Source organism: Nuphar pumila, chromosome 3 (genome assembly GCF_984573655.1).
Source record: "Nuphar pumila chromosome 3, dmNupPumi1.hap1.1, whole genome shotgun sequence".
Classification (NCBI taxonomy): Eukaryota; Viridiplantae; Streptophyta; class Magnoliopsida; order Nymphaeales; family Nymphaeaceae; genus Nuphar; species Nuphar pumila.
In genome coordinates this window covers 26,102,730-26,130,596 of record NC_143251.1, presented here as the reverse complement: position 1 = coordinate 26,130,596, position 27,867 = coordinate 26,102,730, and the positions used below count along the sequence as shown (strand labels likewise).

The 27,867-nt window shown below is 42.6% G+C and overlaps 1 protein-coding gene across 1 annotated transcript; it reads left to right on the top strand.

Annotated features, from left to right (window-relative positions):
- The first annotated feature begins 36 nt into the window (after positions 1 to 36).
- Positions 37 to 27,786, top strand: LOC149842365 (small ribosomal subunit protein eS6-like). Its single transcript, XM_090001405.1, has 6 exons — positions 37 to 124; positions 232 to 296; positions 6,423 to 6,480; positions 6,571 to 6,679; positions 6,768 to 7,040; positions 27,343 to 27,786. The coding sequence occupies exons 1-6, from the start codon at positions 119 to 121 to the stop codon at positions 27,582 to 27,584; spliced, it is 753 nt and encodes a 250-aa protein (XP_089857531.1). The 5' UTR covers positions 37 to 118; the 3' UTR covers positions 27,585 to 27,786.
- The last annotated feature ends 81 nt before the right edge of the window (positions 27,787 to 27,867 follow it).

The window sequence follows — 27,867 nt, the reverse complement described above, 5'->3', positions numbered from 1 at the left end:
TATTTCGCTTTTAGCCATAAAAGCCAAAACCCTCCCTTCTCTCTCTCTCTCTCTCTCTTGTGAGGGGCGACGGCCAGCCTCCTTCCGCCATTGCTCTCGGTGGACAAATCGCCCCAAGATGAAGGTACTCGTTCTATCTCCTTTGTATATTCCAGAGTTAGACGAGCCGATTTTACCCTAATTGTTAAAAAATTTGGGGTTTTCTCACTTTCATTTTTTCTACCTTCGCAGTTCAACATAGCTAATCCCACTACCGGTTGCCAAAAGAAGCTGGAAATTGATGATGATCAGAAACTGTGAGTCTTTTTTCTTCTTCTTCTTTTGCGTTTGTTCATAGAATTTTAGTGTCGTTTCTGCGCATTGATGGATGTCGTTGATTCTAGGTTCTTTTTTGCGTTTCTTCGTGTTTTTTTGTTGCTTCTTTTATGCCAATTAATGGGTACCGTTCATTCTAGGTCGAATTTTGGGTGTCTTTTTGGTCGTAAGTTGCAAAAAGAAGAGAAAAGACCTAGTTTTCCAGCGATATGAACTTATCGAAGTAGTTGTCTCTCCGTCAAATCATAACGAAAACCCAATTTCTGTTTTTCTTCTAAACGAATATGATATTGAGGTCTTTTCCTGGAGCGGGATTGGTTTCTAAGATCACTTGCAGATCTAGGCTTTTTTTACTAGTTAGTCTCGGCAAAACTCCCAGACGGCGAATAAGGCGTATTGTTTTTCTGGTGGATTACTTCGTGCGCTAGTATTAGTTTCTCTGTCGACCAAAGTATTTTACTAAATATTATTTTCTTACATTTACAAGAGGAAGAGATCGATTTAATGAAGGAGAACGACGGCTTATGATTAAGCAAAAAAGAAAACCACAGAGTTGTGTGTCTTTTTGTTTGTGTAAAAGCATTCAATGGAAGTTGTTAGTGAAGATATCTAGGGGTTCAATACAGTTGGATTATGATCTTTTATGCAGCATAATTGTAGAAACGGACTTTGTATTAGTGGTTCATGAAGAGATTGATATGGAATGGCTTATGAGGCAGTCTTCCCCTGACATGATATCAAGTGAGTGAATGGAAGCATTGAGAGTTGGGAATCAAGTGGTTTCATTGGATGGGGAGGTCAAATTTGTGCATCCTGTGTTGTTAATTGCCCTTTCGATGGGTTTATCAATATGCTGTGTCCTGGAGCACACTTTTGGGCAATTTAAATGATTTCGATTGAGCATGTAGTGTTATTTAATGCCTTGTTTATGGTGTTTTCTAGTTCAAGCCACCCCCGACATGCCACTCAGACTGCACCAAGTTTGAAGAGCCTATATGAACGACCTATATGGTGAAGACAGTTTATGTTGTTAAAGACAGCTTACGTTAGGTTGATGTGTACTATTTTGAACAGAGATCATGGAAACAAGAACATATGAATGACCTATATGGCGATTTCAAGCACCAAATTTGTCTGAATTTTGCCTTTTTCTAAAAAAAAATCTGCGACTTGTTAGTTAAATGAAAAGCTAATTGATATTTGTGCTCTTACAAGAGTTCTATGCAATGCAATTGTTCTCTCTCTAGTCTATCATCTTCATCTTACGAAATGAGGTTGATGCCTTTGGATGGAAATATTGGTCCTTGTCTAAATGTCCAGGGTAGTTGTGAATAATGCTTTCTGGAATGTACTTGCCAACCTCCGCCCATATCAGAGGACACATGCTAGGCTTTTGGGCAGTTCTTTATGTTTTATGGTTGTCAAATAATTGTTTATGAGTGTAAAGTAATTTAGCCAATGGAAGGTAAACAAGTTGGCCTTAATGATAGATAAGGTAAATACCATTTTTATCATCCATCTTATTTATCTAGATCATATTAATCTTTTGGAGTCCCCACGGTAAGTTCTGAAGAAAGAATATGACCCAGAATCCTAGGTCACTAATAGTAATTTTACTGGCAACTTTGTGTCTGATGAACTCTAGGAACACAATTTTAGGGTGAAGGCTGAAAGTAGGTTTACACTCTACTGGCAGCGGAGCGAATGCTCAACTTGGAATGAGACCCAGCTTGAGTATGGTGAATATGGCATATTAGCAACCATGAGTGGCTGTGGAAACCAGTGTGAATGATCAGCAACCAGGAGCATGAGATTAATTTGGTAGCAGATTCAAGGAAGGACTGCCAGTGTGAATGATTGTTTTGAGACTCTTAAGTTTTAACAAAAATAAATCCTGGGTTATCACTTCTTTATTATCTTCTTTGAGCTCCCACTTAATAAAATAGTAATATGTTCCGGTGGGCCTGAGTTCAGTTTTTTAGGGTTTAATGGGCTTGGGCTTACAGGTTTAGAATTGGTTATGATAGACTTTAAAGAAAAATTGGGTTCTCCTAAAATACAACTCAATAAATGCTGTAAAAATAGAAGGCTTAGGACACGTTAGGGAAGCTTGGGTTAAAATCTTAGGTTCAAGGGGTTTAGGGTTGCAGAAATAAAATTCTACAAAGTTTTGGGTTTATTTTGAATATGGATTTTGTTCAATTTTTGACAGACCTTGAGAGAGTGAACTATTTTTCTTAGAATAAAAATAAAAAAAATCTCAGAAATTAGGATTTGGCTAGGGACAAGTTAGGGAGGGTCTGGGTAAAATTTGACAGTCTGAGTCGGTCTAGTTTGGGAATTAAAATTCGGGCAAGTCAGGGCAAGGGTTTTGATCATGTCTGTTTCTTGACTAGGTTTTGGACAAAACATGTTCTAGTGTCGGATTTAATTCTCCTTAACGTGAAAAAATTAAGATCCTACTTTGGGAGGGTAGGTTAAGGACACGTAAGGGTTCTGAGATTAATTTTGTAGGTCTGAACTATGTACAAATTGGGAGATATGTTATTTTTAAGTTAGGTTATTTTCTGGAAATCACGACAAAATTTTATTCTCAAAATTGGGTTTGGGAGAGATTTAGGCTTAGAGAATAACTCTATTGGGAAAGATGTCCTAAGGTTGGGGAGAGGTCTGCCCTGTTAGAGAAAGGTCCAGGAGTCATGATGGTGCTGCTTTTATTGAGTGTGCTATGGAGTTGATGCAGTCCACGTAGAAGTGGTTCTACTTAGTGCTTAGGCAAGTCCAAACCTCGAAATAGTTGGTACCATCTTATACGAACCGGATCAGCTCTTAGATAGGGTGAACGAGTCAAGGAGGTAGGAACTCACAGAGGTAAGGAAGGAGGGAAGAGGGCCTAGTGGGTAGAATAGAGTGAGAGAGGGGGGGGGGGATTTCTTGAGAGAGAGAGAATGAGAGCCAACTTGATTCAATATTTTATTTTTTATCCAAACACAAAAGGGAGCCCCTTTTATAGGCCAAGGTAAGTTTCATAATGTCATAAAAAATTACAAGAAATAATAAAAGCAAAATTACAACTATCAAGAACTAAGAAATTCATTTTGCAATTATCTAAGCACCTAATTCTAACTTAGACAAAGTCTTTCTTTCTAGGCATTTAAGAGGACCAAATCAAAAGGCCCTACTTGGGACTACCAAGGAAGGCACCCCAATGGGTCTACACGACTTGGAGGGAGTTAACGACCTTGGGTGGCACCAAGAGGTGGGGCCCAGATGCCCCCTTGCTTGCTTCTAGAGGGGGGCACACAAGGTGGGTCCCTCTGCGAGTCAAGGGGGTAGGGACTCAAAGAGGTAAGGAAGGAGGAAAGAGGCCTAGGGGCCAAGGGGGTAGAGAGAGAGAGAGAGAGAGAGAGAGAGAGAGAGAGAGAGAGAGAGAGAGAGAGAGAGAGAGAGAGAGAGAGAGAGAGAGAGAGAGAGAGAGAGAGAGAGAGAGAGAGAGTCGACCTCTAAGGGGGGGGGGGATTTCTTGCGAGAGAGAGTGAGAGCCAACTTGGTTCAATATTTTATTTCTTCTCAAAACACAAAAGGGAGCCCCTTTTATAGGCCAAGGGAAGTTTTATAATGTCATCAACAATTACAAGAAATAATAAAAGCAAAATTACAACTATCAAGAATTAATAAAACCATTTTGCAATTATCTAAACACCTAATTCTAACTTAGGCAAAATACTTCTTTTTGGGCATTTAAGAGGACCAAATCATAAGGCCCTACTTGGGACTACCAAGGAAGGCACCTCAATCGTCTACGCGACTTCCTTGGAGGGAGTTAAGGACCTTGGGTGGTACTAAGAGGTGGGGCTCACATGCCCCCCCTTGATGCTTCTAGAGGGGGCACACATGGTGGGTCCCTCTGCGAGTCAAGGGGGTAGAGACTCACAGAGCTAAGGAAGGAAGAAAGAGGGCCTAGGAGCCAAGGGCGGTAGAGAAGAGAGAGAGAGAAAGTCAACCTCTAAGGGGGGGGGGGATTTCTTGAGAGAGAGTGAGAGCCAACTTGGTTCAATATATTATTTCTTATCAAAACACAAAAGGGAGCCCTTTTTATAGGCCAAGGGAAGTTCCATAATGTCATCAACAATTACAAGAAATAATAAAAGCAAAATTACAAGAATAAAAAACTAATAAAACCATTTTGCCATTATCTAAGCACCTAATTCTAACTTAGGCAAAATACTTCTTTGTTGGCATTTAAGAGGACCGAATATAAGGCCCTAATTGGGACTATGAAGGAAGGCACCCCAATGGTCTACACGACTTCCTTGGAGAGAGTTAAGGACCTTGGGTGATGCCAAGAGGTGGGGCCCACACGCCCCCTTTGGATGCCTCTAGAGGGGGCACACATGGTGGGTCCCTTTGCGAGTAGGGGTAGGGACTTTCAGAGGTAAGTAAGGAGGGGGAAGAGGGCCTGGGAGGTAGAAAAGAGAGAGCGAGAGTCAGAGTTGCTGAGGAAGCGGGAAGCGAAAGCGGGAAGCGAGGCACTTTCAAAATTTTAGGAAGTGGGAAGTGTGGGATGACTTAGAAGCGAATTAGGAATCGTCTCGGGAGCGAGGGGGAAGTGAAAAAATAAAAAATAAAAATAAAAATACAAAAGAAAAAAGAAAAAAAGGAGAAAGCGAACTTCCCCTAAATTGGGAAGCACACTTTCCATTTTTTTGCTTCACAGAGCGTTTCGGAAGCGTGACGTTTTGCACTTTCGAAACACGTTTCGTGCTGTCACGCGGGTGCGGGGATTCAGCAGTTCCAAAAAACTTGGCTGCGGGTGTGTGTCAGGGGCAAAAAATGTAATATATATATATATATATATATATATATATATATATATATATATATATATATATATATATATATATATAAGGGAGGTCCGGGGTTCCCCTCGACGCGGGTCCCGCTGCACGGTCAGCCGACGGGGGTCCAGGGGGGCCGCCCCTGGCGGGGGGTTATAGGGGGGCAGCCCCCCCCCCCCCAAGATTTTTTTTTAAAATTCCGAAGCCCATTTCATAGGGCACATTTAAAAAATAATCCAAAAAATGGACCGAAATGACCCTTGGTGCGGTCAACGCACCCAGGGTCGGGTTGACCGCATCCACGTCGAGTCGCGTCGATGCGGGTGCGGCACCCTGCTAGCCGAATCCCTGTTACATAGGTTTCGTGAAAGCGCGCTTCCCCACTCCCTATGGCTCTTCTGGTAACTTTGGAGAGAGTCGACCTCTAGGAGGGGGATGATTTCTTGAGAGAGAGCCAACTTGGTTCAATATTTTATTTCTTGTCAACATAAAAGGGAGCCCCTTTTATAGGCCAAGTGAAGTTCCATGATGTCATCAACAATTACAAGAAATAATAAAATTAAAATTACAACTATCAAGAACTAATAAAACCATTTTGCAATTATCTAAGCACTTAATTCTAACTTAGGCGAAATACTTCTTTCTAGGCATTTAAGAGGACCAATTCATAAGCCCTACTTGGGACTACCAAGGACGGCACCCCAATGGTCTACACGACTTCCTTGGAGGGAGTTAAGGACCTTGGGTGGTGCCAAGAGGTGGGGCCCACATGGCTGGCTGAGGCGGCTGCTTTGATAAGATGGCATGGATGATGTCGCATGGCTTGCAACAAGTGGAGCTTGGATAATGGATCTAGATCGTCTTGTAGGGGATCCATTTGCAACTTTTGGGTCTTAGGAGCTGGATCTGGGTCTGTGGATTTTGGGATCGCATCAAATAGTATGTTTCAGATCATTTTCACAGCCGTGTTGTGCTAACTTTTGGCTAATTATTGTTTTTTCCAACAGAATCTATCACCTAAGGAGTGCTGTGTGGTCTGTCACTTTTCTGTTTTTGTATTTGTTGTAGTTGCATGATACAGAAAAAGATGTGATGACTCAGGGATGTTACCCTTGACAAAAATGATTTGATGTATAGGTTACTAATGATGTATTTTTCTTCCTGTATATTAAGTGATATGCATATGGCACTTATTCTATACCTATTCAATCTGATTAGCGTTATGGTAGGATTTATTTCTGTGACTGATGAACTTTTATAATTTTGCAGCCGGGCATTCTTTGACAAGAGGATCTCTCAAGAAGTTAGCGGAGATGCTCTGGGTGAGGTATGGTTCTATAGCAGTCTATTGTGATGTACATTTTTGACTAGTGACTACTAGAATGAATATCATACTGAATATCTGTTTTGCTTTCAGGAGTTCAAGGGGTATGTATTCAAGATCATGGGAGGATGTGACAAACAGGGATTCCCAATGAAGCAGGGGGTGCTAACTCCTGGGCGTGTTCGTCTGTTGCTGCATAGGGGTAAGGATTCGGTTTCCTGACCTTTACGTTTGTTATTCATGTACATCAATTAATAATGCCTGAATTGGTAGACATAATTATTGCAAAGGAACATCTTGCTTTCGTGGATATGGAAGACGCAATGGTGAGCGCAGGAGGAAATCTGTCCGCGGTTGCATTGTCAGTCCTGATCTGGCAGTTCTGAACTTGGTTATTGTGAAGAAAGGTGAGAATGATCTTCCTGGGTTGACTGACACAGAGAAACCAAGAATGAGGGGTCCGAAGCGAGCATCAAAGATCCGAAAGCTCTTCAACCTTTCCAGGGAAGATGATGTTCGAAAGTATGTTAACACATACAGGCGAACATTTACAACAAAGTCAGGTATGTCATTTCTGCAGTTCTGTCATCGGATCCAATGCTTCTGTTCAATAGTGGCAGACCATTTTGTGGTATCATGATCAGCATTTGAAGCACACAACACTTTTTTATACGTGGATGAGTATGAAAGTTTGAACCAGCCCACATGGGCTCTGGGTTGTAATATGGATCCTATTTAACCTAATGTGACCTGGTTTGACATGGGTACATCATGGGATAGCATGACTCATGGGAGTTATTGCAACTGCCCACGCAAGGTAACCACTGATTGTGGTAACCTCTCACTAGAGGCTTCTCTCATAAGTCTATAAAGACCCATGGTAGTGTGATGAGTGCTATAGAATAACAACACTACATGTGATATTGTTTCTCACTCTCTCAAGGGTCTTGCTCTCCTCTCGACTTAAGGCCTGGGCTCATCGAGGGCGTCGATAGGCTAAGGAGAATGCCGAACACTCGCGTCAATGCTCCCTTCGCTCACTTCCGTTCATGGAAACTATTGATATGTGTTTTTGCGTTTTACATTTTTACATTCCAGTTCTGCTTTAAGAACACCAACATTGGGTTATGGGCCCACACCTCTCGCATTCCGCTACGCGTGTTGGTGCGCTATTGTTCTTGTGGCCCTTGTTGGAATCCTGTTTTTTTGCTCTGTATTTTTTTTGTTGCCCCTGCTGGCAGCCCCCCCCCCCCCCCCCCCATTCGTAGCGGCCTGCTTGTTACCCTACCGGCAACATCTAGGGACGGTCGCTTCGGCAACCGGTGGCGATGGCGGCTTTGGCCAAGGGGATTATAGGGATGAGGCAAAACCCTTTTTGTTTCACAACCTTCCACCACCAACTTCCAGGTAGGTGGTTGCTGTCGTTCTTCTAGCGGACGTCGTCTTAGTGGAAGTCGATCATCGTCGGCATTGAGATGCAGTCACTTGCTGCATCGGGACCCGCAACCAGAGGCAGTCACAGTGGCTGGAATCGTTGACGAACGACGGTGACCGATGACGATTGGTTGCCACTGACTTACTGTCGCCATCGGCTACAGACCAATGACAGAAGCAGCCGACGATAGATGCAAAAAAAAGAGGGGATTTTTATTTTTTGTTTGCTTTCGGCCATTGCAACCATCGACAGTGGAAGACGGCGACTGGTCGCCATCGATCGCCCGTCGTCTCCGGCTACTTTGGTCCGTCGCCGCCGGCTACTTTGGCCCGTCGCCGGTGGCAACGTCCGCCCCAACGACACATGCATGCATTTCTTGACGGGGGGTTGTTGTCGTCGGAGTGGGGGAGACGGTCGCCATCGTCGGCGGAACCATCGGTGCCAGTGGCCGTAAGTCGGCATCGGAGGGGGGGAGTCCTTATGGCATTGTCGGAGTGTGCTTTGGTTCAGGCAAATCGGGTATTCTGGACCAATTTGGTTGGTCAGACCCATGCTCGGTGATCAGACCAGACTCGGACCCATTTGGGTTTTGGGTCTGGGTCTGACCCAGACAAACCAGACCTAGAATTCAAATCCTTTATGGATCGGGTTGCAGATTCATCCCAGATACATTATGGATCAGATCTGGATCTGGATCGAGTTGAGGATTGGATCCTACCCGGGTTCAGTTTGGACCGATTTCGTATCTAGATAGGTTATGGATTTGGATTCGACTCGGGTCCTATTTGGATTGTATCTGGATCTAGACCAGGTTGAGGACTCAGATCTGATTTGGACTGGATCTGGATCGTGGGATCCAACCCGGGACCCAATCATAAATGGAATTGGATCCTGATCTAGACCAGGCTGAGGACCCGAATCCTATTTGGATCCGATCTGGATCGTGGGATCCAACCTAGGATCCAGTCATAAATGTACTGGATTCAGACTTGGGGATCCGACCCAGGATCCATTAGAACTAAATCTAGATCCGGATTGAATTAGATTAGGTCCGAAATAAGGTTCTTGTACTATTTAAACCTTTAAAGACTAAATTAGTTTTGTGACTGATATGGGGCATTTCGGGACCGGTTTAGAGCCCTTTTTGATCGGTTCTAATCGATTATTCACTGGTTCCTGAATGCAGAGGCCATGTTTTCATGAATTTGTGAAGGAACAAAGATTTTCTCTTTCGGTTTGAGGGGTCCTTAGTTGACAGATTGCTTCCGACCGATTTGACGGATTTTTAGACTGTTTCCAGCATGAGGACCTCAAGTTTTATCCAGAGAGTATATTTTTGTCATTTTTCATGCTTTATAGGTGTTTATTATCATGGAAGCATGACTTTTGCCAGACTTTTTATATGCATTTGATGTTATTTAAGTTATGGATATTTAAGCATGAATTATGCCTAAATTCATAATATATGTGATTTGTTTTTATCAAAATTTATTTATGCATATAAGTTGAAGAGTGAATTTGTATTTTTTGATGATTTAATACTTATTTCGTCATGAATATATATGCATTATCATGCGTGCATGGGCATGCTCTATAATATGAATATGTTTGTGGGAAAAGAACTCATGCAATCACCAAAGTGATCTGAGTTGTGTCAATTGAAAATTCTTTGGACCGTGTTAAGATTCGGTATTATGATTGCGTGTGACTTTATAAAACAATGATTCTACCCAAAAGTAGGTCATTGTGTTCCAAATTCACACAGGGTGTAATAATAAATGTGTATACCAGTTATGAACCATGTTCGTACCCAAAGGTATATTGCTGAATTGTCTCTGGTTACATGATCTGTTAGTTTCACCAATTGAAATCAATTCTTTGTGAATTGAGGAGACAAAACAACTTTGATATTTATCGTTTCCACCAAAGTAGAACGATAATGACCCAATTATGCTTGCCTCATAAAAGATGAATAATAAAAGGTCTCAATTTTTACCTTTTCAACATAAGTCTCGTTTGAGCAATTATAAATTCTTTTCCTGTCGTTTCTTGCGTTACCAGGTTCTTTAATCATTGACGATTTTAATAACATCTCCATTTTAAATAAATTCAATTTCTCGGATTAAAAGTAAATAGCATTATTTACTCTAGGTTACCTGGATTTGACTCTTAAATTGATGAACCTCTGGCTATTACAGAGTAGAGTACAGTCGAGTAGAAGGCTACTTCTGAGAAGTGGGAGCGCTCGAATAGACTTAGCATGTTGCTTCTGCAATCTCGAGTGGCTAAGAACATTCGAGGCACCATCCCTCTTTGCAGGACAATAAAGGAATTCTTGGGAGTCATTGAGGTTCAGTTCATCAGTTCTAATAAGGCTAAGGCTAGTACATTGATGTTCAAGTTGGTGTCTGAAATATTCTAGTGATAGTCACATTGCATTCTCAGTTAAATGACATGAAGTTCGTCATTTCACACTTGTTTTTGGTCCATCTGATTTTGACCTCGTTGCCTATTGAATATGGAGCCTTTTAGATCTCCTACAACACATATAACGATGAATGGTCTTTTAATGACAAGTGTGTTGAAGAAGAAGAAAGACTGGAGGGTGAGAGGGTGCCGAGTGTACATATGGCCTCTCATAAGGAAAAACATAGGCCGGAAGCAAATAAAAGTTCCTTCAAGAAAAAGAAAACTTCTAGAGCAAAAGCCAAATTTCAGTAAGGAGGTTCTTCTATAAAAGAGACATAAGAAGTTGGATTGCCTGAAGGATACAAAATGACTCAAGAATAAAGGTAGCGAGTCATTCGTTTCTCCTGAGTGCAATTTAATCCATGTTTCATTAGTTGGTGGATTGATTCTGTTGTCACGGTGCACATTGCGAACTCTTTGCAGGCATTTTTGAACAAAAGAAAACCAACAGAATATGAAAGAAGCATCTTCTTAGAAAATAGGATGCATTTGCTTATGCGTGTGATGGTTTGTATCGTTTGAAAATCAAATTTCAAATTCGAGAATCTCACTCCATTGAGAACACAATGATTGACAATAAACGTGGTCTGAAGGAGGATCAATCTTATTTGCTTTGGCATCAAAAGTTAGGACACATCTCGAAAGAGAGAGTCCAAAGACTTGTGAGAGAAAGAATTCTTGGATCGCCTGTGCTCGCCTGGAGTAGGTACGCAGGGGTACCTCATCCCTGAGTCTTGGTACCGTGATCTGGGTCAGATCCACTGCTTGGGTCCGATCCTCGGTCCCATCACGCAGGTTCGGTCCCCTGCCTGGGTCAAGCTGTATGGATCTGGGTCGATCCTGCTCTGCATCATTCTCTCCTGGTTGGGAAGAGGTCGACTCTGATGACTTGTTGTCTCCACAGTAAGCATATAGATCAGACACATTGAAGATAGGCGAAATGTGCCAATCTTCAGTCAGTTCAAGGAGGTAGGCATTTGGACCCAATCGCTGAAGGATCTTGAAAGGGCCATATTTCTTAGGACTTAATTTACCATAAGTACTCACTGGGAAATGCTCGGGACGCAGGTAAACCCATACTAACTGACCTACTTGAAACTAGACATCTCGACGACCCTGATCCACGAAAGCTTTGTAAGCTTCATAACTCTCAACAAGTTTGGCTCGAACCTGGGTATGTATATCACGCATATACTCAACGACATCAAACACATCCGGGGTGGGGTCTGGATGACTAGACACAGGTGCGAGATCTACTGCATGGGTTGGTGATCGCCCATAAACCACTTGAAAAGGAGACTTGCCCGTGGACCGGTTGATGAAACTATTGTAGGCGAACTCGGCTTGCTGTAAGACTAGGTCCTAAGTTTTGACATTCTCCCCAATTAGACTCTTGAGTAGGTTCCCTAAGGTGCGGTTCAAGACTTCGGTTTGACCATCAATCTGCGGGTGGTATGCACTGTTGAACTGGAGCTTGGTTTTCAATAAGGCTCATAATGATTTCCAAAAATGACTCATGAAGTGAGTGTCACGATCTAAGGTGATCGTGTGAGGCAATCCATGAAAGCGGGCCACATCCTTGAAGTAGTATGAGGCTACTAACGAGGCGTCAGTGGTTTGCTTACACGAGACAAAGATAGCCATTTTGGAAAATCGGTCAACCACAACTAAGATGGAATCAAAACGACGCGAGGTTCTGGGAAGACCCACAATAAAATCCATGGAAACGTGTTCCCAAGGCCTCTCAAGGATGGGTAACAGAGTGTATAAACCACTATTCTGACATCGACCCTTGGACACTTGACATACTCGACAACTCTGAACAAACTTGATAACATCTTTGCGCATTTTGGGCCAAAAGTAGCGTTCATGTGACAGAGCGAACGTCTTATCATGTCCAAAATGCCCAGCTAGTACCCCATCATGTAACTCGGAAATCAATTGTAGCTTGAGAGAGAATGCTGGCACACATAACTTATTATCTCGAAAGAGGTAACCGTTATGTATAACAAACCGTGGGTCTGCTGTGCTGGTAGAGGAGAGACACCCTTCCCAGACCTGCTGAAAATCAGGGTCCGTTGGATACAACTCCTTGCATTGCTCAAACCCAATGACCTGCATGGACATAGTCATTAAAAGACTATTTTTCCTGCTAAGTGCGTCAGCTACCTTGTTCAGAGTACCTGATCGATGGCGAATCGTAAAAGTGTACTCTTGCAAGAAACTGACTCACTTAGCATGTCTAGCACTCAACTTCTTTTGGCTATTTAAATACTTCAATGCCTCATGATCCGTATACACGACGAACTCCTTATAAATGAGATAATGCCTCCAATAACGAAGGGCTTGCACAACGACATAGAACTCGACATCATAAGTGGAGTACTGACACCTCGCCTGAGTCAGCTTTTCACTAAAGAAAGCAATGAGCTTGCAGTTCTGACTCAAGACGACACCAATTCCCACCTTAGAGGCGTCACACTCAACCTCAAAGACTGCGCTAAAATCAGGAAGGGCTAGGACGGGGGCACTAGTCATTTTCTCTTTGATGAGCGTGAAAGCTTTGCCCGCGATCGAAATCCAAAGGAAACTAGTACCCTTTAGGCATTCCGTGATAGGGGCCATGAGGGTGCTAAAGTTTCTCACAAAACGACGATAGAAAATGGCTAGTCCGTGGAAACTACGGATCTCTCATATAGTACTTGGGGTAGGCCATTCTACAATCCCACAGACTTTGGCGGGATCCGCCTTAACTCCATCAGACGACACAATAAAACCCAAAAAACCCACATTTGACGTCATAAACTCACACTTTTTGGCATTGACATACAACTTCTCCTTCCTTAAAATCTCTAGGACTTGACACAAATGATTCAAATGGTCAGACAACGAAGAACTATAGACCAAGATATCATCAAAATATACTACGACGAATTTCCCTATACATGGACGCAACACTTGGGTCATCATGTTCATGAAGGTACTCGGGGCATTTGATAACCCAAACAACATGACTAACCACTCATATAACCCATCACGTGTCTTGAATGCCGTTTTCCATTCATCCCCTTCTCGGATACGGATTTGGTGGTACTCACTTTTTAAATCGATTTTAGAGAAAATAGAGGCACCAACCAACATATCAAACATATCATCCAACCGGGGAATGGGGAAACGATACTTGACAGTGATGCGATTGATTGCTCTATTGTCGACACACTTGCGCATGGATCCATCTTTCTTAGGAGTGAGAAGGGCAGGCACTGCGCAAGGACTCACACTCTCACGAATGAAACCCTTTTGCAGTAACTCTTGAACCTGTCTCAACAGCTCGGCATGTTCAGATGGATTCATGCGATACGCTGAGAGATTAGGTAGACTTGACCCCGGGGCCAAATCAATGGCATGTTGCACCACCCTCATCGAAGGTAGGCCATCGGGAAGGTCGTCTGGCATAATATCGCGAAACTCCTCGACAAGGGGCGCGATATCCGCGGAAACGGGCAACAACGTACTCATAGACGGTTTGGCCACTAGGGCATAACAATAACCATCCTCCTTACAATGGCTCAAGAAAGTTCGGTATGATAGGCCCGCGAGTCGGGAAACTCGCTCAGGCTTATCCACAGTGGGAAAACCGGTCTCCTTGATAGGGAGAAGGATTATTTTATGACCCTTAAAAATAAATGAGTACGTGTTCCTACGACCATCGTGAATGGTCTTGCGATCAAACTGCCAAGGACGTCCTAAAAGAATATGACACACACTCATAGGGGCTACATCACACCACACCTCATCGAGGTAATGCTCCACCATATAGAACCGAACTAGACAATGCTGGGTAATGGGTGTTAGAATACAGTTTGCATATGCGTATGGATCTGGATCCAGATCCATACGCATATTATATGAAACACATGTTAAATAGGATCTCATTAATGGCATACTTGTAATATGTATACTTCTTTACTTTTATAAGGTTTAGGGTTTTGGAGGTCGAGCATTGCTGTGCTGCCCCAACCTTTGCGTCTCTCTCTCTCCCTGTTTCCTGTGAAGGTTGTACCAGATATCAAACTTGATATGGTATCAAAGCTTAGGTTAATTGCGTGAAGAAGTTCTGAACAACAACCCCAGATCGTGATTCTCCAGCGTGAACAACTCCCAGCGTAAACAGTTCTTCAGCGTGGACTGTGATTCTTCAACGTGAATAGCAAACCCAAATCGTGATTCTTCAGCGTGAACAACTCCCAGAGTAAACAGTTCTTCAACGTGATTCTTCAGCGTGAACAACTCCCAGCGTAAACAGGTCTTCAACGTGATTTTTCAGCGTGATCAGTTTCTCTTTATCTCAAATTTCATTCTTCTGAAATCTGAAATCTCATCTCTATTCTGAAAGTTTATCCTCTTCATTCCATCGTTTGTGTTGATTTCATCTTCTCTTCAACACCAACGACTGGTTTTCAGACCTGTGTTGGTTCCATCTGCACTCAACACAAACCGACTGCAGTTCCCTTTTTATTACAAACCAGTTTTCTCTGATTCCACAAGTTTTCTTTCCTTTATTGTTGTTTCAGTGTTCTTTGTGCAACACTTTTGGTAGTACAGAACTTATTCACTGTTTCACTGCTATGAATTTCTCTTCGTCATCCGGTCCCTCTGCCAATTTCTTGAGTCAGCTCGTTACAGAAAAACTTACTCATTCTAATTTTTTGACCTGGAAGAGGCAAATCCTTCCTTTTATACGGAGTCAGGATCTCGATGAACATTTGGATGGTTTAGTTTCTATACCACCGCGACTTATTTTGCAGGAAACCAAGGATGAGAAGGGTGACACAATTACCATTTCCATTAAGAATCCAGAGTATACAGCTTGGAGGAAGCGGGATCAGTCTTTGGTTGCTTATATTACGTCAACACTCTCTCAAGAAGTGTTGGTTACTCTTTCAGATGATTGCACTGCGACAGATCTATGGAGTAAGCTGTCTCAGATATCAGAAGCCCGAGTTATGTACTTAAAAAATGAATTTCAAAGTTTGAAGAAAGGCTCCATGACCGTCATGGAATACATAGGCCGCTTGAAGAGTATTACTGATCAATTGGCTGTTGTTGGAAGTGCTATTGCAGATAAAGATAAAGTTCAACAACTTCTCAATGGATTGGGTCCTGATTTTGACATGTTTACCACAACTTTATCATGCCTTCCTCACTTGCCCACTTTTGACGACCTCCAAGCGAAACTTCTCCAGCATGAGATGATTATGAAGCAAAGGGCAGAAGGAAATGAGTCAGCTCGTCCTCATTCAGTTTTGGCCATGGACACTTCTGTAGGTTTTGGACGAGGGAATGGAGGGTATAAAGGACGCAGAGGCCGCAGACGTTTCAGGCAGGGAGGACGTGGTATCTTACCTACACCTAATATTTCAGGGGCTTTTAATACAGGGAATCAAAGGAGAGTGCCCACTTGTTTCTTATGTAACAAAAGAGGACATGTGAAAGCTGATTGTTGGTTCAATCCACAAAATAGAGGAAAACTAAACAAAATTGAAAACAAATCAACTACTGCTGTGGACACAAAAGTGTCATCCACAGATGTGCAACAACTTTTGTTATCAGCATTGTCACAGATGACGATCAAGCAAAATGAACAAGGCGAATGGTATGTTGATTCAGGTGCCGCCACACATGTTACGGGTAATGTGGGTAAGTTATCTCACTTATTGCCTTATTTTGAAAAATGTAGTATAGTTACGGGAGATGGAACTTATCAATCCATTAGTCATACTGGCAATGCACATATCCCTATGTCAAAGTCCTCACTTCATTTGTCAAATGTCCTTCTTGCTCCTAATATTAAAAAGAACATTGTTTCTGTAGCTAAACTTGTTGACGATATGAATTCTTCCGTCAAATTTACTCCCTCTTCTGTTTATGTTAAGGATCTACGAACGAAGGAGACATTTGCTAAGGGGGAGCGACAAGAAAACATGTACGTCTTCAAGAAGATTCCTCCAGTGTCTTCGCCCTCAGTCCCAGTCCTTCAGTTGAAGTCGTCCAAGCATTCTTCAGTGTCTTCGCCTTCAGAGTCTTTGTTTTTTCCTTCATTGGAAGTTTTTAATTTATCTCATTGTAATAAGCCAGATATTTGGCATAGTCGTTTGGGACATTGTAGTCGAGGTTTCGTTGAAAATCTTGTATCTGATGGTCTCCTTCCAGAGTCTAGTTTAAGTTCATTTTTTGATAATAATAATAAATGTTCTTCATGCGAACTCTGCAAAAGCCATGTTCTTCCTTTTCATATTATCAATAAAAGAGCTTCAAAGCCATTTGAGATTATTTGTTTCGATGTTTGGGGACCCGCACCTATTCCTTCTCTTTCTGACAGTCGTTACTATGTTGTCTTTATTGATTCCTATTCCCGTTATACTTGGATATATTTCTTAAAACACAAGCATGAAGTTTTTCAAATATTTCGGGAATTCCATTCGATGGTCAAAACAAAGTTTGCTTGTGATATTGTGCATTTACAATGTGATGGTGGAGGAGAGTATTCGTCGAACGAGTTTATTGCCTTTCTTCGAGATAAAGGAATAAGCCGACAAGTTTCTTGCCCTCATACTCCTCAACAAAATGGGGTTGCAGAGAGGAAACTTGTCAAGAGCGCGATGAGCATGTTACATGATAGCAATGTGCCCGTTAGTCTCTGGACAGAAGTTTTTCACACATCTGTTCATATCATCAATCGTCTTCCTATGGCACTCTTGGATCGGAAATCTCCCTATTATACTTTATTTGGGCAACATCCCTCTTACGATGAACTGCGTGTTTTTGGTTGTGTATGTTATGTACATATTGATTCATCTCTGCAAAATAAGTTTCAGGACAAGGCTGTCAAGTGCAGATTTGTTGGGTATGCAGATGAATACAAATGTTATCGATGCTATGACCCTACTACAAAACGTATTAGGAGCTCCAGAAATGTTGTTTTTGATGAACAAAATTTTCAGGTCAATGACTCTGCAGTGTTGCCACCTCGAGAATTAGAAGTATATGATCCATGGATGAGCGCAAATCTTTTTGCTAATACAGGAGAAACATGTCACACAAATTGTCCTTCCTTCGGCTTGAGTAGGGAGTTGAATGACTCACAAATGCATGGTGAATTAACTCTAGTTGAGCCACCCCCAGTAGAACGTTTCTCTGGACAAATATACACTAGACGGGACAAAAATACATAGCCGAGGAATGTGGAGGAAAGCATCGCCAATGATTCGGCTCAAAGGCCGTCACACATTAAGCATCCTATTCAACGATGGGTGAGTTATGAGACATTCTCCCTTGATTTCCAGTTATTTATGTCTCAACTCACAAAACAGGATGAACCCACTTGTTTTAATCAAGCTCTTCAATCTCGTCATTGGACTGAAGCTATGAATGAAGAAATGAAAGCTCTTCATGAATGCCAAACTTGGGAAATAGTCCCTCGGCCAAAAGGAAAGAATGTAGTTGGCTCAAAATGGGTTTATAAAATAAAATATAAGCCTGAAGGAAGTATTGACAGATATAAGGCGCGACTTGTTGCTCGCGGATTCACACAACAATATGGTGAAGACTACGACGAAACTTTTAGTCCCGTAGTCAAAATGGGTACTATTCGTATAATCATATCCCTAGCAGTCGATCAAGGTTGGAGCCTTAGCCAGATGGATGTTAAAAATGCATTCTTGCATGGAACTTTAAAGGAAGAAGTGTATATGGAGCAACCACCTGATTATGCCGAGAAGGATCCTATTGCCTGGGTGTGCAAACTAAGGAAATCTCTGTATGGGTTGAAACATGCGTCCCGTTCCTGGTTTGAAAGTTTCTCTATGCAGATTCAGAGTTATGGTTTTAGAAGATGCTCTCTGGATCACTCACTCTTTATTTACCAAAAGGCGGACATTGTTATACTTCTTCTTATATATGTTGATGACATTGTGATCACTTGGAGCTCAGATAGTCATGTGCAAGACGTGAAACAGTTTTTAATGAAAACTTTCAAGATGAAAGATTTAGGGGAGTTGCGGTACTTTCTTGGTGTGGAAGTTGACAGACAACAAGACACATTGACACTCATGCAACAAAAATACACTCTTGACCTTCTGGAAAGAGCCGGGATGACGAATTGCAAACCAGTCAGCACTCCTAGTGTATTACATCAAAGGCTGAGCTCTGAAGATGGTCATCTTTGTGTCAACCCTACAGCGTATAGAAGTCTCGTGGGGATGTTACAGTACTTGACCTTTACCAGACCTGATATAGTTTATGCTGTCAATCAGGTATCCCAGTTTATGCATGCTCCAACAGAGGGTCATATGGAAGCTGTGAAGCGCATTCTACGCTATTTAAAAGGAACTATAGGAGACAGACTTGTTTATCGCAAGAATGATAATCTGCATAGGGGCCATGCACTCATTACTTATACAGACGCAGATTGGGCAGGGGATCCAGATGAGAGACGATCTGTCTCTGGATATTGTGTTTATATTGGGCACAATTTAGTGTCCTGGAGCAGCAGAAAACAAAAGACAGTGGCATGATCGAGTACATAGGCTGAATACAGATCGATGGCTGCAGGCACGACAGAAGCCACATGAATTAGACACTTATTGAGTGATCTTGGGGAGACAATTATTCGATCATTTCTTTTATGTGACAATCAAAGCGCAATAAACATTGCATGTAATCCTATCCAGCATAGCAGAACGAAGCACATTGAGATTGATCAACATTTCATACGGCAGAAAGTCGAGATGAAGGAGATAGAACTACGTCATGTTCGTACAGAAGATCAAGTGGCAGACTTGCTTACCAAGGGATTGACAGGACGTCAATTTTGGCTATTAAAGAGCAAGTTGTACATGCTCCAAAATCACGTACAACTTGAGGGAGGGTGTTAGAATACAGTTTGCATATGCGTATGGATCTGGATCCAGATCCATACGCATATTATATGAAACACATGTTAAATAGGATCTCATTAATGACATACTTGTAATATGTATACTTCTTTACTTTTATAAGGTTTAGGGTTTTGGAGGTCGAGCATTGCTGTGCCGCCCCAGCCTTTGCGTATCTCTCTCTCTCTCTCCCCGTTTCCTGTGAAGGCTGTACCAGATATCAAATCTGATAATGGGGACCTCGTTCTCTCTTTTGAACCACGCCATCTTGTATGGTTATGACAATTTTTTTGTTTTCAGATTCAGGGTGGACACGACACTCTCGGAAACCATGTTCTCAGAAGCCCCAGTGTCGATGATGACATCGCACACATGCCCCTCACAATTGCATCAGGTTTTAAAAATGTTGTTCCGCAACCATTTTGCAGGGGTCGACTCTCGGGGTGCGGTCAAAACATGACAGATGGACGACAAATTCTCGATGTTACCATCGAACTCTACGACTTTCCTCTCATTCTCTCTCTCAACTGAGGACTCACCCTCAATCTTACTATCGGATGCTGACTCAACAATACCCTCGATGAAATGGGCAGTTTTGTTCACGGTGGGGCACTTGGATGCTATATGTCCTAACTCCTGACACCTAAAACAACGAATGGTAGGCTCATTAGGCTTGGCCTTGGATCTGGTATAGTATGCTGGTTCAGACTGGTCAGACTTGTTGGGGTCGACTCTTGGGGTGGACTTTGAGTCTTCCTTCTTAGGGGAGCTCGCTCTCCTGGTTGAAAAACTTGATTTGGGTTGACTGGGCTGATCACTCCAGGTGGCCCGATATTCCTGCCTTCTTTTCAACTTTTTCTCCACATTGATGGCATAACTGCTGGCCTGATCCAATGACTCGACTGTGACACAACTGAAGTAATCAAAAATAGTATAACGGAGACCAGAAATATACCTCGTGACCTGCTGGTGAGTGGTCTCCTCGATCTGCACTCGCAGGGATAGACGATGGAACTCAACAGCAGTGTATTCTGCCACGGTACGGGTGCCTTGACGCAGGGTCAGGTACTCCTTGTAGGCTCTCTTGGCATGGTCTGAAGGCACGAACTTGGACTGCATCTCCTCCCATGTCTGCATGCGCTCCTATCCTTGCCATTTTCTCGACCTTTGCAACTCAACCCACCATGTCTGCGCTAGGCCCCTCAACCGAGTGGACGCTAGAGAGACACGACGGTGCTTAGCTACAGTGTGGTAGTCGAAAAAAAACTGCACAACATAGGACCAGTCGAAGAACTGCTCTGCGTCAAATCGTCCTGCGAACTCTGGAAGGTCCAACTTCACCCCGTAGGTAGAGGGGTGCTTTGGCATTCTCTGCTGGCGAGGGTCCACTATTCCTGCAGGGTACTCGTTCCAGAAGGCGTCATCATCCATCAGGGCATCGTCATCTTCATCACGGTACTGCTTGCCTGGGGGTTGATGCTGACGCACGCCAGTGACGTGGTCGACGCTCAGGTCGCACCAGTCCTTGCTGAATCTGCATAGCCGCTGTTTGAAACTGCCTCGGTCTGGCCCGTCCTTGGGTGGGAGCCATCTCCTACCGGTGTTGAGGCACCAATATGATAGGTGGTAGGACTGGTCGGTGAACTGTCTGGGTTGCTGGAAATGGGATAATATGGATTTGGGTTGAAAGTTGGGTTATGGTGAAAGTAGTGGGTTGGATATGGGATAGGGTCCTAGATCGGGGACGAGATAATGGGTTGGGTCATGTTTGGGGTTTGGTATGGGTATTGGGTCTGGTTTGTATAGTACTAGGATGACTCACCCAATTGGATCTTGATCGGGTCAAAACCTAAGCTATTCGTCGGACCCAGAATGGGGTGGGTATGATCATGGATCGAGTTGTGGTGTGAGACGGTCTGGTTAGAACTCGATCCTTGATCCATAACTGGATGGGGCTGGTTTTGACTTGGCTCAAATTCAAACTGGAGCTCCGTCCGGCTCTGATATAGGTTTGGGTCAGTAGGGGCTCTGAATTGGGGTTCAAAAGTAATAGGTTGGATCTGTTTCGAGGCGACCCGCGAACCGGACCCAACTGGGTAGGTCGGGTAATGGGGTTCGAGGCCCGGACCCGCTCCTTGGGACCCAAAGGATGGTCCCCGGGATGCGGGTCTTGATAGTACCGGCTCCTGGTTGGACCCTGTCGGGTTCGGTCCGACCCATAGGGGTCCACACCCCCATGCTCGTTGGTGGGCTGCTACTGACCCACCATGCACGCGTGGCAGGAAGGTTGTTAGGTCAGCCCCGACTCGGGCTGACGCAGTCGCGTCGGTAACCTGGCCTGACTTCATGCTCGGGCCCTGCAGGCCATGGCTGGCTTGCAGTCCCTTGGTCGTTGCTCGAGGCCAGGCCTGTGCACCCAGGTCGGTACTGGGAGGTCCTTCAATGGCCCCCTGGTTTGGTTGGAGGGCTCCGACCACCCGAGTGGCAGTCGCTCCAGGGTTCAGAAGCGGTGCCACCTTCTAGAGCGTCAAGCGGCCAACATCTCTGCGTAGGCCTGCCTTGGTGCCATCCGGTTGTACAGCAAGTTGATGGGGGTTCGGGTGGACTTGTTCGAGCGCCATCGCAGTCGCGGGGTTTGCAGTCTCGCTGCCCAATCCAACACTCATTTTCAACATGGTTGTTGCGTGCATCTCCACCGACGACTCAAGAATGACGATCTGTCCTTCGATCCAATCCAAACGCTTTGACATGCCGGCTACGTCCTTGCTTACACGTAACCGATTTTCTTGGATCTTTGTCATCATGTTGATCATCCGCATCATCGGATCTTCGTTGACGGTACCCGATTCCTCACGCTCTTTCTCGTTCGTAGAATCGTCCCTCGCTTTTTGCGCTATGCCGTCGACAAAGAAGTAGGGGCTGTGCTCTGATAACACTTTGATACAGCGAGGATCGGAGTTCTGATGCTACTTAACTTATTTATTGAAACGAACAAATTACAATAAAGAATAACGAAGAAAATAGGGAATGAAAGTAATGGCTGCAGAAGAACAAACGCTGACAGCAAAACATAAAACAAAAACAACCAAGTAAAAGAGCAAATCTTCAAAACTTCTCCGCCACACGCAACCCTAGAATAGGGTATTTAAGGTATGCAACTGGATCTGGGTCTCGGGTTCGGCCCTAGACCCAAGATGACTTCTCTTTGCTGCTGGATCTGGGACGCACGAGCCTGTGCTCGTCTGGAGTAGGTACGTAGGGGTACCTCAGCCCTGTTTCTTGGTACCGTGATCTGGGTCGGATCCACAACTTGGGTCCAATCCTCGGTCCCATCGTGCAGGTCCAGTCCCCTGCCTGGGTCAGGTTGTATGGATTTGGGTCGAATCCTGCTCTGCATCAGATGATTAGTGGATCTTTTATTAGCTATTCAGAAAGATCAAAGGACTTTAGCTTTTATTGTTCATCTCATACACCACATATAGTGAAAATAGATAAAGCAAGATTTTTTGAAAACAGTTCTATTGGGATAGATGCATCTCAAAGTTTCGAATATGAGAAAATACATGATACATGTTCCATACCTGCAAAGGATAAAGACTCAGTTTTTCTTTTGATTGTCCCTTTGGATAATGTCATAGAAAATCGGGTCAATGAACATCAATCCCAAATAGAACAAGTTGTTGACGAGGATATACAATAATATGATACAAAGATTTATTTTGAACCACCTGTAGCACCGGTATGGAGGTCTACGAGGACCAAAAAATCTGCTATCCATCCAGACTATGTAGTGCATTGGTAAGAGACCAATGATTTCATAAACATTAATGATGATCCCTTTACCTTGGCAGAAGCCATTGAAAGTGAAAGATCGATACATTTGATCAATGCCATGAAAGAAGAACTTTACTCTATGGCAAAGAACAAATTATGAGATCTTGTACTTCGACCTGATGGAGTAAGACCTATTGGTTATAAGTGGGTTTTTAAGACCAAGACATATTATGTAGTGTATTTGTAAGAGCCCAATGATTTCATAGACATTGATGATGATCCCTTCACCTTTGCAGAAGCCATTGAAAGTGAAAGATCGATGCATTGAATCAATGTCGTGAAAGAAGAACTTGACTCTATGGCAAAGAACCAAGTGTGAGACCTTATACTTCAATTTGATGGAGTAAGACCTGCTGGTTGTAAGTGAGTCTTTAAGACCAAGACAGACTCCAAAGAGCAAGTGGAGAGGTACAGAGCTAGGCTCGTTGCAAAGGGTTTCACATAGATGGAGGGAATTGATTATAATGAGACTGTTTCTCTTATCTCAATTAAGGAATCGTTGAGGATAATCATGACCTGCATCCTGGCTTCAGTGTAGATGACTCGAATGATTTCATAGACATTGATGATGATCTCTTCACCTTTGCAGAAGCCATTGAAAGTGAAAGATCGATACATTAGATCAATGCCATGAAAGAAGAGCTTGACTCTATGATAAAGAACCAAGTGTGAGATCTTGTACTTCGACCTGTTGGTTGTAAGTGGGTCTTTAAGACCAAGACATATTATGTAGTCTATTTGCAAGAGCCCAATGATTTCATAAACATTGATGATAATCCCTTCACCTTTGCAGAAGCCATTGAAAGTGAAAGATCAATACATTAGATCAATGTTATGAAAGAAGAGCTTGACTCTATGGTAAAGAACAAAGTGTAAGATCTTGTAGTTCGACCTGATGAAGTAAGACTTGTTGGTTGTAAGTGGGTCTTTAAGACCAAGACAGATTTCAAAGGGCAAGTGAAGAGGTACAAAGCTAGGCTCGTGAAGGGTTTCACATAGACGGAGGACATTGATTATAATGAGACTTTTTCTCCTATCTCAATTAAGGATTCGTTGAGGATAATCATGACCCTCGTAGCTCATTTTGCTTTAAAGCTACATCAAATGAATGTGAAATCTGCTTTCCTGAATGGGGATTTGGAAGATGAGGTATATATTCAACAATCTTCTGGCTTCAGTGTAGATGACTCGAATTATTTAGTTTGCAAATTGAAGAAATCAATTTATGGGTTTAAACAAGCTTTCCACCAGTAGTATAAAAAATTCAATATAATAATTTTGAACTTTGGATTCACTGAAAACATTGTTGATCAATAGATAAACCTTACGGCTAGTGGAATTAGTTCATAATTCTGGTTTTATACGTTGATAATATTTTTTTTGCAACTAATGATTTGAGCATACTACATGAGAATTTTTTTTCAATCATTTTGACATGAAGGACATGGATGAGGCTGCATATGTCATTGAAATTGAGATTTGTTGTGATAGAACTAAGGTTGTCCTTGACCTCTCTAAAAAATCGTATATGCTTAAAGTTCTTGAAAGATATGAGATGGAGAATTGTTTTCCTGGATCGACACTCATAGTGAAAGAGGAAGTATTGTCCTTAGGATGAAAATAAAAAGGCTCAGATAACAACTGTCCCATATGCTTCGGCTGCTGGGAGTTTGAAGTACGCTCAGACCTGTACATGACTAGATATCACATTTGTTGTGGGAATGCTTAGTAGATATCATTCTAATGTAGGCATTGCACACTGGAAGGCAACGAAGAAGATAATGCATTATTTGCAAGAACGAAGGACTGTATGTTGACCTATAGAAAGGTTGACCACTTAGAGGTTTGCGGACTTGAGAGGATGTCTCGATAGTAGAAAGTCCACTACTGGATACATCTTTCTACTAGTAGGTAGTGTCGTCTCATGGAAAACCGAAAAGCAGTCTACAATTGTTGCTTATACCGTGAAGGTGGAATTCATTGCTCTATACGAGACTTTATCTCAGGCCATTTGGATAAGAAACTTCATTATGGGTCTTGAGATTGTGAACTTTATTGAGAGACCATTAACGATCTTTTGTGATAATGAAGTTGTTGTGGCCTTCTCGAATAATAACAAGAGCTCAACCTCGTGTCAACGCATGGAGTTAAAGTATTTTGTTGCTAAAAAAATGACTGAGAATCATTTAGTGTGTATTGAAAACATCGGTACAAAAGACTACGGATTCTCTTACTAAAGGGCTAGTATTGGGATTGTATTCTCAACATGTAATGAGGATGGGTTTATTTTGTTTCTTTTGATGTATGACAATACATTATGGTTTTATGTAATCACATTTCTGAAACTAAATTGATTTTCTATGGCTTTGTGCATTGTTGATTCTTTGTAAAGGGTCTCTCATTTTGAAAAAAGAGAATGGCAAAATAACAATATTAAAAGGACTAATAAAATGGGCATCAACCTATTCATAAAGGTATGGAAATGATTCATATAGGGATGTTCATTTTCATAGCATGTGAACCCACATGAAAATTCAATTGAGATAACAATAAAACCTTGATAAAGTGCTTCTTCATGTCAATGGGTCAAGTGGGAGAATGCTGAAATATGAACTATGTAACACAAACTCTTCTAACAAGGCATCACATTCGCGTTATGCGGGTGCGACACTTGGACACAGCTTCCTTTGTCAGGTGAAGTCAATCACATTGAGGTCCATTTGTCTAAAAGTAGATTCAGTTAACTCTAACCAAGTCAGGTTTTATCTATATTATATAAATAAATACATAAATGCACACACATACACGTAGTGTTAATAACTTAAAACTGTTAATATATATATATATATATATATATATATATATATATATACACACACACACACACCCCTTCCTGCACCCCCTGTACCCAAGTTTTTTATAGTGTCGTATTGCCACATTTGCATCCGTATCCGCACCAATGTGACATAGAATATGGATCGTATCCAACCTGATCTGACCTGGTTTGACATGAGTACATCATGGGATAGCATGACCCATGGAGTTACAGGGCAGTTATTGCAACTGCCAATGCAGGGTAACCACTGATTGTGGTAACCTCCTACTCCACCCTCCCATTGCATGCTTCTCTCAGAAGTCTATAAAGACCCAAGGTAGTGTGATGAGTGCTACAGAACAACAACACTACATGTGATTGTTTTTCACTTTATGGGGTTCAAGGATATTGCTCTCCTCTTGACTTAAGGCCTGGGCTCATCGAGGGCGTCAATAGGCTGAGGAGAACGCCGAACACCCGCGTCAATGCTCCCTTCGCTCACTTTTGTTCATGGTAGCTACCGGTATGTGTTTTTGCTTTTTACATTTCGGTTCTGTTTTAAGAACGCCAACACTACACCAACACTCCGCTCATCTGGTAGGGGCGACTTGTGAATGTCACCAAGTTGACGGCACATCACAGGTTTGAAACCCACGGGTGGCATACCTTGCCACAAGGTCGAAGCTGGGTGTACTCCTCGGTGGGCGGGGGGACCTAAAGGGTTTTACCAACCACTGGCCAGCCAGTGTGTGGTGGGGGTGGGGGACGTATCGGTTTTTTTCAAACTGCTTATTTAGCAAATATACTGCTGCTGTTGGAACTACCAAAATTGTACAATGCATTCAATTTGCCAACATTATACGCTACTGTCAGTGTCACTACCGTGATTATATTTAGCAAATATACTATTACTCGTAGTTCATCAGTGCCACCATCATTTATCGGTTCTGGCAGTTATTGCAGCTGCTGCTGTTTCTGCTACTACCAGTGTTACTATTTTAATAATTGATGCTACTTGTTTGAAGTCTGAACTCACTGCCGTGGTCATGGTCAAATTTGCCACATCTACTCGTGGTACACCACAATATTATCACCATATTGTAGCATTACTGAAGTTATCAAACTGCTTCTCTTGTGCTACAATCAGTATCGTCTACATTTTCCTCAACATGATTATGTGGTGTGAATATAGTGTCAAAATGAACTTACAATGTTCCAGCTCCAAGTTTTGCATGGTAAAGAGTCTAAAGACCCATCTCTCTCTCTCTCATTTGTTATTTCATTATGTTGTACTTTGTCAGTAATGCTGTTTAATAAGGTGTGTATTGATTTACTCTTGTGCTCCCTTTAATCGTCAATCTGTTAATTGCTGGCAGGCAAGAAGTACAGCAAGGCTCCAAAGATACAGAGGCTTGTTACGCCACTGACTCTTCAGAGGAAGCGAGCAAGGATCTCAGAGAAGAAAAAGAGGATCACCAAGGCTAAATCCGAGGCTGCCGAGTATCAAAAGCTTCTGGCAACAAGGTTGAAGGAGCAGCGTGAGCGCAGAAGTGAGAGCTTGGCAAAGAAGAGGTCAAAGCTTTCTTCTGCAGCTTCAAAACCATCTGTTTCGGCTTAAGCAATTCTGCCACATCCTCAGTAGGGAATTTTGTTAGAGTCAGGGTTTCTGCTTTAAAGTTTGAACAATCTGTCTTATTACTGCTATGACTTCAGGTGATATTTTGGATTATTGCTTTTAATTTTGTATCTGAAAACAATGGAGCCTAGTTTTCGCTCTTAAAATTCTGGGTTTATACAATTATGGTTTTTCTATTTCTGAATCCACAGGCGCAAGTGGTGCTGATCTCACATAGGCTTGTTAAGAAGTATACATTAAGGGTGTCTTTTATATAGTTTGGTAG